This window comes from Microtus ochrogaster, chromosome 5 (genome assembly GCF_000317375.1).
Source record: "Microtus ochrogaster isolate Prairie Vole_2 chromosome 5, MicOch1.0, whole genome shotgun sequence".
In the NCBI taxonomy this organism is placed as follows: domain Eukaryota; kingdom Metazoa; phylum Chordata; class Mammalia; order Rodentia; family Cricetidae; genus Microtus; species Microtus ochrogaster.
This window is the reverse complement of record NC_022012.1, coordinates 25,291,791-25,308,515: the sequence shown is the minus strand read 5'-3', so window position 1 is coordinate 25,308,515 and position 16,725 is coordinate 25,291,791. Positions and strand designations below refer to the sequence as shown.

The window sequence follows — 16,725 nt, the reverse complement described above, 5'->3', positions numbered from 1 at the left end:
AAAAAAAAAAAAAAAAACAGGTTAACAACCATAACATCAGCAGAGGATCCCTAGCACAGACCCAATGTGCCCTGTCGAGCTGAATCTGTTGCCTGTGTTCTCCTGGTATCCTTGACCCCTCTGGCTCCTATAATTCTTCCTCCTCCTTTTTGGAGGGGTTCCTCTACCCCCGAGCTCTGGTGGGAGAGACACTATGGAGCTGTCCAGTTTGGGCCCTTTCCACCTAATGTTTGCTGTAGGTCTCTGCATCTGCCCCTATCAGCAAGCATTCTTTTCAAACTACTACTTATTTGGGATGTGTGTGGAGAGTGATGTGTCATAGCACAGAGCTAGTCAGACAACTCACAGGATCAGCTCTCCTTCACCATGTAGGTCCCAGGGACAGAACTCCAATACAAGATTGGTGGTAAATACCTTTACCCAGTGAGCCACTGCATGGGCCCTTCGTTTTTCTCAGAGGACGGCCTGGAAGCGCTCCTCAGGACAGGTTGGGCAGTGTTTGGATTCCATCCCCATTAAGGCACCTGGAAATCTTCATTCCCTAAAGCATTCCCTCTCTAAGGTCATGTGAACCTAATACCGTTAGCCTGCTCTTCTAGCCTTCCTGCTCACCTCAGGTACCAGGGAAGCTGAAGACTGGGGAAATGTACATGTAAGCTAAGGTCGTGCAAAGCATCTCGTGGCATTATTTCTTGTACTGAGTGTTATCATTCATGATGCCTGTGACCTGAGGCAGAGGTCCCCTGGAGGGTGGGAAACAGAGCTTGGGTAGAGTTTATTTGGGGGGGACGGGTGGAGAGAAGAAAAGTGAGAGAAAGAGAAGGGGGAAAGGGGAGAAGAGGGGAAGAAAGAAGAGAGGCAGAAGCTGCCTCTAGAAGAGGGATGAACACAGAGAAAGCACAGGCTAGAGAGGACACCGAGATCTTAGGAGTGGGCGGGGCATGTCTCTTAAAGGGACAGGGTACCCAGGTGACAGGCCAGGCCAGCAGATTTACTACACTGGGGCCTTCAAAGAGCATGCAAGAGCTGAGAGGAGGTTGGCTGCTCTGTGAATAGCTTGTAACTGGGGTGCCTTCACTGACTCTTGGACTCCTTGTCTTTTTTTTTTGGTTTTTTGAGACAGGGTTTCTCTGTAGTTTTGGTGCCTGTCCAGGAACTAGCTCTTGTAGACCAGGCTGGCCTCGAACTCCCAGAGATCCGCCTGCCTCTGCCTCCCGAGTGCTGGGATTAAAGGCGTGCACCACCACCGCCCGGCTTGGACTCCTTGTCTTAAGCGATTCTCCTGGTGCAGCCTCCACATCATGTTAGTTGGCTCTACACCTTTTTGTTGACTTCTGTCATTGTTGCTGTCACCTGCAGCACCCTTTCCAGCCACATTCCCACTTCTCCTTTGGCTCTAAGGTCATAAGTGAGTTCAGGATTCCCCAATGTGCTTGCTCTCCCCACCAGGACCCGGAAGGATACTTACTGACTTCTTACCAGGTACCAAGTTTCTTTTCCAGCCACTAAGGGTACCGCCGTTGACTCCAAAATAATAAGAAAGGAGGCATAGATTGGGTCATGCTGGACCAGTCTTCTGACTTCAATTCTGCCAGCTATTCATCTTACGAGGCTAACAGCTATCAAAAGGTACTCAAAATACTTGACAAAAAGAGTGATGGGTGGACCAGATTTTTTTTCAGAGTTAAATCTTCATTTAATTGAGTACCTGCTATTACTATGTACCAGCCCTTCAACAGACTCTTCTAGACCCTAAAAATGAGGAAGACACTGTCCTTGACCTTTAAGAGCTCATGCGTTAGTGGGGAAAAGACATAGACTCAATAATGGCACAATAAATACAAACAGGCATTTCTGAGGAAGAAATAAAGTGTTTCTGAAGACTTCAAAAAGTACCACCAGATAAATTTACTGTTGTTCTGATTGCTGAAAATGAGGCCATTGCTGAGATTGTAAAAAATTTCATTTCATAATGGCTTCATGTAGTAGGAGGCCGACTGTTTTTTTCCCAGCGGATCAACCCCAAAATAATCACATAGAAACCATATTATTTACAATACTGTTTGGCCAATACAGACTTTCAAAATGCCCAAATGACCTGAATAGATACTTCTTCAGGGAGTACAATTGACCAACATAAATGGGAAAAATGCTACTGTATCTTTAGTCATCAGGGAAATGCAAATCAAAACCACATTGGGATTCTACTTTCACTCCAGTCATAACAGTGATCAACAGATAGCAAATATTGGCAATGATATAAAATGGGCCCTTATACACAACACAATATGAAGTCAGTGTGAAAGCTTCTCAAAAAAACTGAAATGAATTACCCTATGACTCAATACCACTCCTGGGAACACACAGAGGAATCTAATCAGCCCTAATATAGATACCTGTACTCCCATGTCTACTGCAATATTGCCCATAATAACTGAGTTATAAAATCAGCTTGTGTGTCTATCTACAGATGAACAGATAAAGAAAATATAGTTCATGTATACAATGGAGTATTATTCAGCCATAAAGAATGAGATCCTGTCATTTGGAAGAAAAGGGATAGGCATATTAAGTAAAGTAACTTATCCCCAGAAAGACAAGTATTGGAGTCTGTGGACTTAGCTCAGTGGTGGACTAGCTAGCATGCTGGAGACCCTCTGGGTTCTATCCTCAGCATGGCAACCAACCAACCATAGCTGGAGCCAGGACATACTTTAGATTAAGACATGTATCTTTACATGTGAAAACAAAAACTAAGATGACTTGAAGAAAGAAATGATTAGGGAGCAGGGAGAAGAATGTATGGAGGTGAGAAAAAGGGAGAGTGAGAAATTGTGACAAAGAACGGGGCATGATATATTCATGTAGGAAAATGTCAGGTCATTATTTTGTGCAACTAGCATGTTAATCAAGGACCAAAGAAATGGTTCAGTAGTCAAGAGCACTGACTGCTCTTCCAGAAGACCCACGTTCTAGCCCCAGCACCCACATGACAGCTCACAACCATAATTCCATATGCCTGTGACACTCGTCTTTATCGCCTCCTTAGGGACTTTAGTTAACTGTCACTTTTGGTCACCTGACCTCAGTCTACCAAGATGTCTTCCTGCAGCATGTACTAACCTATATATCCGCCCCTCCCCCCCAAAGGACAACTCCAGCAGGGCAGGATCTGTGCTTGCGTGCCCAACACCACACCTTGTTCTTGGGTTGTCCAATGCTTATGAACAGAATGTCTGGAATACTCAATCTCAGGAACTTGGTGGGTTCAGTAGATAAATTCTGCTCGAGAACATGTACACTGATAACAAGCTAAGTATTGTACAACCACATTCCTTGGCCTGATGGAAGCTCATCCTTCCACCTGCAGTGATGGCAGCCATACCTGAGGCCTCTGGCACGCGAGTGCACACTCTACATGCAAGTTGCAGTTTCCCAGACAGAACGCAAGTCTTTCTGAGTTCTGGAGAGTTTCCCTTCAAAACCAAGGCCAGGCTGCCAGAGAAGTGGAATAGGCCATGGGTATAGGACAGACATAGCACATATTCCCTACTGCTGGGACCCAAGACTTTCCCTAGGCTCAAGACCCACTTTTCAGTCAAACCTCTAACTTGCTGCTTCCCTGGTATCTCTACTCTCTTATCTTCTCTTGGGCTCTAACTTGAAGTCTGAGGAACTCAATGAAGTCTTTATTTGTTCTCTCAATTTGTTCTTAATCTTTCTAGAGAGCTCTGATCCTGGTCTTTTGCTCAGTTAACATGACCTGTTTTCCTACCAAATACACTGTGTTTGAGACAGTGCCTCAAAAAATTCCCAGGCCAGTGTCGAATTTCTGACCCTTCTAGGTGCTGGGATTATGGGTGGGTGTTTTATGTAGTTCACAGTTCTCTAGCTTGGCCACTGCCAAGCTTTTATTACAATCCTGTTCAGGAATGCAACAAAGCCCAGCCAATGGCCTTGCACTCACTCAGAACTCTACCTGAAACACCCTCTTCTCAGGAGCCACTCAGTGCTGGCTCCTCCCCAGGCCTTTTCTTTTCCTGTCAGTAAGGTCAAGTCAGGATGTTCCTCCACTTTTCAGCCTTTCCTTGGTGTTCCTCTAGTCTGTTCTTTTTCTTTTGAAAATTCTTTACTTCAAAAGCCATTACCTCCAAAAGGCTGAGGGTTCATGCACCCAGAGAGCAGGATGGTTGTCAACGACAAGTGATGAAAATAGAGAACATTATGTTAAAGCAAGAAGCCCCACTTGCGAGCAGGAGGCTCCCTTGACAACGGAGATACGGACTGTGATGTTTGAGGAAGCAGGTGGAGAAAATGCAGACATGGGATTGTGGAAAATGTGAGGTATCTCTGACCTGGCCAAGAGCAGTTGTTCTAAAACCACAAAAAAAAAAAAAAAAAAAAAAAAAAAGTTCTACTGGAGGATCCTACTACGTACATCTGTATGGATTGTAAGAGAGCATTTCTGCCTTTGGCCCCAACTAAACCAGAGTCTGGGAATCTTTATTTGGTTGTGTTCTATAGCTACTTTCCCAATGAATGATTTCTAGATGGTGAGAATCAAAGGTGATTTACCTGAGGGTGGGGCAAGTATTGATCCTGCCCAAGTTTTCAAGTTCTCTGATAAATGAGATTTACTCAGCAAATGCTCCTAGTAAAACCAGCAAAAAGACTTAGGATAGAGGACAGAGGTCTGGGAAGAAGGTCAAAGACACTATGTCACGCTGCAAGGTAGCACAGTGAAGTCTCTGAAATAGCCTGAGAAGCTGGAAAAGAAAATCAAATTTGAAATAGAAGAGAAACTCTGAGGTGGGAAAGAGAGGTAAATACAAAGGTGGCAGAGACGGGTCTGTTCCTTGTATGCTTGTCCAGGAGTGTTATCCCTGGTCACAGAGCAATCTACTGGAGGGAGTGCTTTATAGTTTAAACATACCTATTTCTGTTTTTACACCTATGAACTTTATTGATATGAAAAAGAACCACTACATTATGAGAGATTTATGCACACCTCCCCTCCTTTAAGTTTAGTAGGTTTATAATTTGCTACTTTGTTTTTCTTAGAACAAACGTTGTTTATAAAAGGCTCCAATCATTAATTTTAACTCTAACCAATTACTGCTTTTAGTATCATTCTTTAAATCTTTCTATTCATAAAAACAGCAAGATAAAATCATTTTGTATTCTCCCTCTGCCCTATCAATTATGGTTCAGGATATCAAGGAACCAGTCTGCTGACTTTTAGACATCTGATAAACTTGTTAACAGTGCCTACTACCAAAGCACTTCTTAAAACACGTCTGTCTCTGAACCTAACTGACTAAAATGGTCCTGGTTGACTGAGCTCATGACAGTCATTTCCTTTGCATGGGCACTACACTTCCACAGTAAGCTTTTCCATTTCCCACTTGTTTTGATCCTGTTCGTGAGTCATCACTGAAATGGCAGCAATGTATCTCTAGTCAATATTAAATAGAAAAATAATTTTTAAAAAGCTCAGAGGCAGCCCACCACCCAGTAAGTACTTTTACCCAGGAACCTGGCTCCTAGCTTCATGTCCTGACAGCTTCTTCAGCTGCCCTCTTTGAACATGGTACGATAGGATCTGCACCCGGGCAGATGACAGGTGTGGTGCAGTGTAAACGTCTCTAGACTGCACATACTCAGTAACCAGGTCCTCCTTCTAGTCAGCAGTCAATGACAACAGCAGGAAAACTTCTTTCATAAAACACCAGTAAGACATTTTAATGATGAAAAAGAAAAAACAATCTTTGTTTCATGTTTCTATCCAAAACACTCAAGATTAATTTTTACCTGTCCATCCCTTCTAACTGCAACTTTATTTGTGATCATGTAATAAAGGCCAGTTTAAAGATTAAAAAAAAAAAGTTTAAATCTTTTTTAAAAAAAGATTAAGCAATCAGGCCAGCAAAAAAGTACTCAATACATACTTTTCTCATATCAAACAAGCTAATATTTCAGTACAGTATTAACTATACAGAATATATACAATACACGTATGTTCACAAAGCAATCACTAGGCTCAGAACAGATTTGAAAAAACATGATATTCACATTGATTACAATAACTCTAAAAATGATTGTAACGTTGAAACGGCACTTAGTTTACAAAAAAGTCACAAAAATATATATATATGTAGTCACCAAGAACCATGGTTTCTGTAAAATACTAATAGCCAGATACCAGTATATAAAATGTGAAGTTATGTATGACACTGTATACATTTTTTTTAAAGGAAATCAAACAAAATAAAATTTAAGACCATTTGTAGGAAGTCAAACATGCCAAGTAGTTTAGCTATGGCCACTGTCACCAAGTAAAGCTATACTTGAATGAGATGACGACACCTGGTACAAAGCTGGTGAGCTGGGGACTGGCACAGTGGAGAGGGGTAGAGGACATGGAAACACTCGTTCATGTAACTGAATTCACATTTTCTCCTCAGAAGTCCCCTCTTTGGCCTGCTTCACAGATGCCAGTTCCCCAAGAGTCATTACTGCTCTAGCTGGCAGGGTAGGAAGCTTCCCTGACCTCCGTGCTGCCAGCTACAGGCAAATATTAAAGCATGCATCAGCTACACGGAACACTCCGCCACCGTCTGGCAGACCCGTGCAGTCTCTTTCCAGGCTGCTTCTATTAGAAAGGACTCCAGTTTCTAAAGGGGGCCGGATTCATATATTAGCCCTGTAAAATAGTGAGCTACTGTAGCAGCAAATACGAAATTAGAGACAAAATCGCAGTTTTATTTTAAAAATTCCTTTGTTACATCAAAGCAATTGTTTTCACCTTTAAATTTGTCTCCCCTCACCAGACATCTTTTTCCCTATCATTGAACTCTCCAGTTTCTTACCTCAAACTGACTTTCTTATTATGGGTCTAAAAAAAGATACTTCCTAAGCCTGGAAAAGCTTTAGTTTACTCTTAAAAATGGGAATACAGGAATTTTAATGTTTAAAAAAAAGTCTATTCTAAAAGTATTTTTCACAAATATATATATTTAAATATTAAAATAGGGTACCTAAGATTTTTATAAAATGGCTTTTGAAAAGATAGTAGAGGCACCAAGAGGCCACATACTATCCCTCAAGGTGAACATAAGGTGCCACAAGGGTGCCTAACAAAGAGGCAGGCAATATCTAGCTGATGCAACAGGCGACACCAGTGCCAGCAAACTAAATACATCATTGGAACTTGGGTCAAAACCAAATTTTACCCCATCAGGGATTGCTGTTTCTTTAAACATTAGAAGCCATCATTCTGTATAAGCAAAAACCAAAGTTTAAGATTTCACTTTTAAATATCCGATGCCAGTCACTCCAGGGAGCAGAAGCGCAGTGCACCTTTCAAGACTGCGGTGCATGCTCAGTGTGAGAGGCGCCCCTTGATGTCTGTCAACTTGAAAACTGCTACCTAAAATGACAATCCTGGAGAAGGCATGCTCACACACCAGTCACAGAAAAGGCTCTCTCTGGAAATGAGAACTACAAAAACAGCTTCCCTGTCTTGAAGACAACACAACCCGCCCTAGTGCAGGGAGGCCGACTCCTCAGCAGGTGATGCAATTTGGTAACCAACATTCATTCACACGATGACTTTTCAAGTTCTAGGTACGGTCAGACTGGCATTTGAAAAAACAAAGGAGTTTAGTAAGAATCATGATACTATAGCTCCTCAAATGATTACCAGTGATTTTACCAGTAAGACATCACAACTGAGCCCAGGGCTTTAGCAAAGCTAGTTAACTTAATAAAGAAATAAAGGACTTGACTTTATATAAACTAGGCACTAAAATTAAAAAGAAAATTTCACCTTAAACTTTAATTTTATATTTTAATTAATAAAAATATTAATTTCAATGTTTTCAACCATGGTCTGAACTAAGTTCTTTGTAAACTGTTGTGTACAGGAAGCCTGGTGTCTGCTGGCCTGGGCCTTACTCAGAGTGTAATGAAGTCACAGAAACAAATGAAGATAGCTTCGCTGCCCAGATGTTGCCAAAACCAAAGCTCCAGTGCACTGTCTGAAATTGCTACAACAACTATTTCTAAAACTATGGAACTATCTTTTTCTGTTATAAAGACAGAATTATGATATAGGGGAAACATCTAACTTATCACATTAGTATAAATTAATAAATAAAAATATTATTACTGGTGATAGCTGGTGCCAATTCCTTGTTCAGCATAGTTTAACTCTTCAGGGTCACAGCAAAAATCTTAACCTCTATGTAATGAAACACCCACAGCCTACCCCAGCCTGTATGAGGACTGGCTCAGCTCCACTTTACTGTTTATTTGAACTATTATCATTTTGGCAAATTTATTTTGCTGAGGATTTTTTTTAAAAGAAATTCCATGTCACTACATTCTGTCAAGAATGACAGAAAATGACAAAAGCAAAATAAGGAATCTTAATTTTGATGATCTTTCCTAAAACCCGTGTTTAGTGGTAAATATAAATGTTCCTCATAGTTGTCTTTACCATGATAAAATCTCTCTGATCCCCCAATTCTTCCAGTGCCTTCTGGCTTCTACACATTCTCTTACTAATTATGAAAATATAAAAAAACCCTGATGTCAGCAACTTACCTTGAGAACCCATTTTCCTCCTCCACCTCTGGGCGGCTTGCTCCGTATGTGAGCTTTCCTAATCTCTTCCCCACCCCGAGTTAAGAGCTCAAAACTCGTTCCTTCACTCAGATGGTATACTTCAGAGTTTTAAGGCCCCTTTGGCAGATGATGCAGTACCAATGGAAATTTCCAATATGCCTGTTCACTACTTCCACAAATCAAAATCTCTTCAGTTAAAATATCAGGACCGTTCATCTGTCGTCCTAAGAAACAATCCTGTGACACTAGTAGAGACCTGCTGTCTACCATGACACTGCACGATGACGTACCTTGTGGAAACTCACAGCTAACAGACTAAACCAACACAGAAGCCACTAACTGCACAAGTAGCTCCTATTAGGTTAATAGAATAAAATAAGTTTTTTTTTTCTTTCTTAAAGGAGCGAAAGACTTACTATAGGAATGGGATCAGTTTCGGGAACAGGAGAGCCTGGCTCAGCAGTTTAGACAGTAACTGGGTTACCAATGACTCAGCTCATCAGAGGCATTGATTACTTCACTCTATTTCGTAAAACATTAATAAAATACAAGTATTTTTGTTTGTTGGTCTTTAATAACAAAGTATCTTAACATTGAACCTATTTAATGGGAGTTATGTTCAAACTTAAGACTGAAATGAGGCCATTTAAATATTTTAGTTCATTTTGTTTTAACAAAACTGTGAACTTAAAACCAAACGCCACCCTCCAAAAACCCAAAACAAAAGCGAGTTAATATAATGAACTGTGGTTACTTGAAATAAAAATTGGGACTACTTAAAATGGCCAAATAAGAGATATTCATCCAAACACATTTGTGGATAGCAACATTTATCTACATTCATTTCTTGAAAAGTTTAAAAGCAGAAAGTAAAAGCCATGGTCAATTTGTCTTTGCATCAGTAGAATCACTGGCATATACAAGTGATATGCATTTGGATTTGCAATGTGACAGGAGGGGCCAGACCTAATACCATGGTAAAAACCTTACTCCTCAAACACATCCTATCCATTTGATAATTGGGAAAAAACTGAAAACAAAAGCTTTTTTTGTATAAAATGCTTAGCTTTTTTAAAAAAAGTAATATCTCCTTCATTCTAAAATTTAAGCCCTTTAAATATCACAAAGTTACACTCTTAGGCCTTATGAAAGCTAGTTACCTTAAATATTATAAACAAGAATGCTCTTCTGCTTGGTTACCGTGGTGGTTTCTATGGAAGGGATCATATGACTGGCTTTCATCTCTTCAAAATGTTTTCCATACATTCTGGTAAAAAGTACTTATCAAGGCATTCTTTCTGACATCAACTTTCAATAAACATTAAATGTTACTACATATAAAATGATCTCTTGCAGTTGTGTTTCCTATTATAGACCCATAAACAAATGCCCTCAAAGATGTAGATTCTCACTAGAACAGAAAAAGGCCTTTGTATCATTTTATATTAAACTCTGGTCAGGCACCTTTATAAAATATTTGGGCAGTTGGCAACTAACTACAAGTGTTTTCACGGTATACTCCAATCTTTCACAAAGGCTGGCTACAAGATTTGTCATCAGCAATGAAAGTTCATAGTGAGGAGTGTCCTTCACAGGGGGCTGCCAGGGACATCCTAACTCAAGAATTCTTAGGAGAGGGTAGACTGAAACACTTTCAACCAAAAAATCTGAAAAGAATTCAACAGTTCGTCTCTGATTTATTCTTCTTCTTCTTTTTTGTGACTCTTAACAAAATAATAAAACTTGGAACCAAAAATATAATTCTTGATCACAAGAATTATACACACATCTTTGCCATTCTAAAATAGGATTCTGAGTTTTAGAATATCATTTTTGGCAGTAAAGTAAAAATTACTGACTTTCATAGTTGATTTTTCTCTATGTTTGGGAGCAAGTGAGTCAGATGAAAAACTAGAAAGAAAGGAAAGGGTTGTGTCTCAGTGAAAGATAGTATGCTCATGCTGTCCAAGGTCCTGGGTCCAATTCTCAATATTAAGAAGAAAAAGTAGAAGGTAGCAAAATATGGACAAAGAGAAAGAAACTAAATTATAGAATCAATAAATTTTAAAGAAATAGGCTACTATAATGTAAAAAGTAACTAAGGTCTGGCATTGGAACAAAATTCAGACATGTGTTTGACTAAGAGACTCCAGTTTCCTCTGGGTATGTGACGAGTGTCTATAATATATAATGCTAGCAAGAGCTGTGAGGGAACTGAGGCAAGAGGATCGTGAGTTCTGGGCCAGCCTGTCATATGGTGACATATGATCCTGTCACAAAACAGAACAAAGTATCCAAAGTCAAACAAACAACAAACATATGTTGTTTCTATTTTCTAGCCCATCAGGTGCTATCATAATAATGAAACTTGGGGTGATTTTCTATACAGAAAAATTACTCAAAAGTTTATTATTCATGGACTCATAAATATTTCAGATCGAAGAGGCTTTAGTGGCACCAGATAAGAAAAGTATATCCCAAACTAGGGTATTATATAAATGTTATCATCTGAGTAGCAAAGTTTTTGGGTTTTAGTCTTTAACAACCCCCAATTTCTGTGTCACGGATGATCATCTTACAACCTCTTCTTATCTCTCACATTATTGCTTACATCCTGTGAAAACTATAACCGCTTTTAACAAACTTGGCAATACCTCAAACCATTTTAGAATAAGAACAATGTACTGTTGTCATATGTGATCTTGTAAACAATCTTAGTTGGGTTAAGAATGTAGCCTCAAAACAGAATTCTTTTATTTTGTCCAAAACAGCACAGCATAAACATCCCCAACAATACATAAACCTATATATAAAATATAGAATATCTTCAATATTTTTCTTTTATATGGCAGCACAATAGTATATGCAAGTGAAAGTACTGTTGAAGGACAATAGGACACTTATCTGGGCAATGTCCTAGTTAGCCAGGTAAACATTCATTCTAGTAAGAAAAACAGTATTAAAACAATTCCTATAAAGCTGGGGTATACATACCTCATTCTGTACCCTGGCCATTCCATGCACAGCCTGACTTCTCTCAATCACACCTCTTAGCCTTTGGAGTGGTACTATAAAGGTACAGGAAATGCCTGCCCGATACCAATTTTTCACCATGAAAATTTATAATGGCTTAAAAAAAGAATATGCTGGATTTCAAAAGTTATTTACCTTCATTTGAAAAAATTACCATAAATACTTCCAAAACTACAGGGTTTATAACACCCTGCATCTAGGAGTAAACATTTACTTAGGCATTGCCAAATTCTGTTTACTAACTTCCCATGAGCCCTCTTATCTCAGGAAAGTCAACAGTAACCTGGTTTCTTCTGTATCTGCTGCTGCCCAATTTAACAATGGGAAGAATTGCCATGTTTGAAATCAGCTGCTTCTCTTTAACTCTCAGAGTTTATATTCTGTTTCAATGTTACCTTATTGTATACATACAGAAGCAATCTCTCAGCTATGAAAAAAACAAAAAACAAAAAAACAAAGCAATCCTCCAATTTCAGGGCTTACAAAGGGTACCCTTCTTTGTTTAAAAAGTTAACTTTAAACATTAAAGACCAAGCACAGGCACTTTCCAAAAACCAAAACCAAGGCCAAATCACAAAATTACTCGATAGTTATAGAAGACAGCTCTGACTTTGGGGGGTCATCTTGGGTGGCCTCAGCATGAGCACTGGTCTTTGGCTGGTCTTGCACATCCTCCTCCTTCTCTGCAAGCCCACCAAGAGACCCCAAAGGGAAAGAACTTTCACAATTCTGGGTTGAGGAGACCTGTGAAATCACAGGCATTTGAACAGAAGAGTTACTTTCAAAAGTGTTTTCTCCAAGATCATACTGAACAAGAGTCTCTTCTTGCTCCTGGTTTAAGTAGTCCGGCACTAAGAAATCACTAAACGAAAGGCAAAGAATAAAATACAGAATTAATTTTCAAACCACAATAAAGAAATGTCATTTGTAAAACAAGAGAACTTTTTGTTTCACTAATTCTTCAATGAAGTTGTTAATAAGCTTTCCTGAATATGAACTGAAGTCATTCAGTAGATGCATCACAGCTCCCTATGAGCAATAAAAAAGATTAATGGTTACTTCCAGTGGTTCTTTGGACCATTGGGTCTTTCTGAATTTACGTACAGGAGTCTGTATATAACGTAAGTGGCACTTCACTAAAGCAAAAATCATGTGACTAATGTAAATGTTTAACTTCTCTTGGAACACACACTGAATAGGAGGTATATATAAACCTCCCTCTATATTACCAACTGGATAGAGGTTAGCTAAGAAGCTAAGTCCTTATGCATAGATGATGTTACATATATTCTACTATGTGAAGCTGAAAGATGGAGAAAATAGTGCTCATTTTACTAGCAGATTTAGTATATGGAAACAGTAATAAATTACCTTTTAATAGTAAGAATTTAGAAAGAACCTCTTATTAAAAATAAGTCAGATATTTTATTTAAACTTTCACTGTGTTGGGTGGTGGTGGTACATGCTTTAACCCCAGCACGTGGAAGGCGGAAGTAGGTGGATCTCTGTGAGTTCAACACGAGCCTGGTCTATAGAGCTAGTTCCAGAACAACAAAGGCTACACAGAGAAACCCTGTATTGAAAAACAAAACACAACCAAAAAACCTTCACTGCTGAACTTAAGAGGATATTATGCTAGATCTGTCAATAACACATTTGAAGTAACCACTTAATAATTTGAGAATTCAGTATTAATAAAATCTGTTTCTCTGTCTGCAAAGTAATTTCTAATGTCTTGTGCTGTATTTCCTAAATAGTCTTCATGGGTTAGACAAGAGCAGTATAAGATACAGGGCCCTATATGGGAAATATACACAAAGGAGTAGTGAAACCGAACTATTTTATTCCTAAACAACTATGTTTATTAAGTATATAATCTGGATTTAGAGACAATCATATTCAGAATCAGAAGTGATTAAATAAAATGAATGCCTGGTTTAAAGGGGAAAAACAAAATCTATTCATGAATAATTTGGAACTGAAAAGATTTTTTTTAAAAAGAGAAGATAAATCGACCCCCCCCCAAAAAAAAACTAAGGATTTAGAAGGATTTTTATATTTGAGAAACTAAGGCTTTCTACAGAGGTAGAATTCCTAGGAAGTATTAAAAAACACACATAATAGTTTTATATCTAAGGAGGATTTAGATACCATCTTATTAAAACTTGTGTTTTATCTTCAGCTAAATTTTAAATGATACCTGACATGCTCAATCAACAGCAGAGCTAGAAATAGAACCATATTTACTTGCACAACCTATAAATCAGAAAGGTAATATCATAATAAATTATTAATGCTAAAAGCCAGAGCACTAAACTAAGAAAAACAGGAGACTTACTGGATCTAATCACATCCATGGTAATAGCTGTCAAACAATGCTTTTTATTGATCAATGGATATTCCTTTACGTAAGATTTCAATTTTTTCTTTTTCCTTTTTCAAGATAGGTTTTCTCTGTATACCACTGGCTGTCCTGAAACCAAACTCGATGAACCAGGTGGGATCTGCCTGAGTCTGCCTCCTGAGTGCAGGCACTGAAGTTATGGGTCACCGTCATCACCCAGCAACATAAGATATTAAATAGGAGGGGTGGTGCTGAGGAACTTTGCTAGCGGCTAGTCTGAACTGCTTATTACTAAGATACTGCTAGTAAAATTTAGTTAAAATCCAATATAGAAATTTATTTAACCTCACTAAAAAAATATTCAAGAGTCTTCTGTGGGGATATTTTTACTATTTGTTTTGTAGTAAATATTTTTTAATACTATACAACTATACAACATATATGACTTTGTCTCTTAGGAGATTTAGTAAAAGCACATCAGATCAGGAGATCAGAGTATATATGCACAGTGGCAACTGAAAATGGATGTGACTAATTAGCTGGCAACCTGCTAACAGAACAGAGGCTGCCCTAAAGCAGGAGATTTAGAAAGCAGTTTTCCTGGTTGGGTTTTCGCTGTGCACCTCACCTGCTCTGGAAGTAGTTTGCTAGCTCTGATGCTTCATGGTTCAGACTCCTCAGGTGCACGATTAAATTTCCAGAGTTGGTGAACATGGCGCCACATGTTTTGCACTCGTAAATCCGAGGCTTGCGGATAATGTGCCGGGAAACCCTCATATGGTGTTTATATTCCCCGAAGGAAGTGAAAGTGGCACTACATATCTGGCACCGGAAACAGCGTTTACCTTCATGCTTTAGGCGATGCATCTTTAGCGAGTAAGCCCTGGTGAACTTTTTTCCACAGCGGTCACACTGAAATGGTTTAATTCCTATAAAACAAAACAGCAAAATACCATCTGAAAACTAAAATAAACTAAAAGGTTCTAAGACGTCACATTTCTGAATAACAATTTTATTATAATTGAAAAAAATGCCAATAAAACAGACTAACATTTTTCAGAGATGTTCCAGAATATTTGAAGTCACTAGTGCTTAAAAAAGGGCAAAATGGGGAGGTACTGGGTACTATCTATTGAATTGTTTTCTGAATCATGTATTTAGAAACTTCAAAAATGAATTAATTGTCCTGTTAGCGTTAACTGTCAGCATGACAACAGGTTAGAGTCACATCAGAATGAAATCTCAATTTAGGAATTTCGTGATCAGATTAGCTTGTATCTCTGTGGGGGACTGTCTAGATCACTAACTTATGTAGAAAAGCCCCAGCCCACTGTGGGTAGCATCACTCTCTAGAGTGTGTGGTTCTAGGCTGTATAAGAAAACTAGCTAAGTATGAGCTTGTGAGCAAGCAGCATTCCTCTAGGGATTTTATGTTTGTTAGTTCCTGCCCTGATTTCCTACCATGGAGTCAAACCTCTAGCCACAAAACACACTTAAACTATACCACTTAGACACCCAACTCCCCAATAAGAAAATATATTTCATTAGAGAGGTTTACACTGAAACCTATCTGTTAGGATTCATGTAGGGCATGTCATGATTCATGGTCCTCTGGGCATGTCTTTGAGGATTTATCTTTAGTAAGTTAATTGGTGTGGGAAGATCTAGCTTCATTGCCAGTGAGATCTTTTCCTGAGCAGGGAATCCTGGACTGTATTAGCAAACAGGGCAAAATGGATACTCCCATGCATACATTATTCACTGGATCAAGACTGTTCTCTCAAGTCCCGGCTGTTATGACTTCCTTGCCATGATGTACTTATTGTAGCCTGGAACTGTGAGCCAAATAAACCTATTCTTTAAAGTTGCTTTTCTCAGGGTATTTTATCACAGCAACAAGAAAATTAAGATACTACTTTAGATAGAAATAAGATTACATACATCTCTGTATGTTATGATCATGATAGGCTCACTTTATGGTGAATACGCTTTTGAGTATTTAATATTGTTAGATATTAATAAGGGGAGTTTTGTTCTCTGTGTAACAGCCCTACAGTCCTGGAACTCACTTTGTAGACTAGGCTGGCCCTCGAACTCAAGAAGAGATCCACCTGCCTCTGTCTCCTGATTGCCGGGATTAAAGGTGTGCACCACTATGCCCAGCTTAATAAGAAGGGAGTTATAAAGTACATTAACAGTATCATTATAGTCACTATCACAATTTGGGGGTAGGGGGAGACCATAGATAGCCAACCTAGTGTCATCTGACTTCTCTGTACTTTTAACTTTTTTTCCCTGTTCTCTAATACACCTCCCTTATTCCACTAAGCCTCCACTTCCTTTCCCACCCCCCTTTCTGGGATGGAGGCTTTCTATTATATTACATAGTCCAAGCTGATCTCAAATTCTGGATCTTTCTGCTTCTGTCTACTGAGTGGTGGGATTACAGGCATGGGCCGGTATGTCCAGTACAAATTCTATTTTAATTGGGATTGCAAAATCAAATGTTTTGGTATGCCCCTTATGCAACAACATCAAAGATTACCTGAGTGGATAAGCATGTGCTGTTTTAGGTTCTGAATACGGGTGAATCGAACCCCACAGGTTGGACATTGAAAAGGTCTGTCTGGACCATTTGGACTTGGTCGTTCTGTACTGCTGGTAGAAGGAGCAATGTAGAGTTGGTAGGGATACTGAACATTTTCCAATCTAAAAAAATA

General features: G+C 39.0%; 1 protein-coding gene across 4 annotated transcripts in view; it reads right to left on the bottom strand.

The window, feature by feature from the left end:
• Window positions 1–5,582: 5,582 nt before the first annotated feature.
• The window catches only part of Zbtb44 (zinc finger and BTB domain containing 44), a 53,732-nt gene continuing 42,589 nt past the window's right edge, over window positions 5,583–16,725 (bottom strand). The window contains exons 4-6 of one of the 4 annotated variants that reach the window (XM_013346276.2): window positions 16,551–16,714; window positions 14,634–14,934; window positions 5,583–12,523 (exon numbers count right to left, since the gene is read on the bottom strand). In XM_013346276.2, coding sequence (XP_013201730.1) covers window positions 12,241–12,523; window positions 14,634–14,934; window positions 16,551–16,714 — 748 coding nt within the window. In that variant the 3' untranslated portion in view covers window positions 5,583–12,240. The remainder of the gene's footprint in view (window positions 12,524–14,633; window positions 14,935–16,550; window positions 16,715–16,725) is intronic. The other 3 variants (XM_005346987.2, XM_013346277.2, XM_013346278.2) reach the window with 3 other exon arrangements.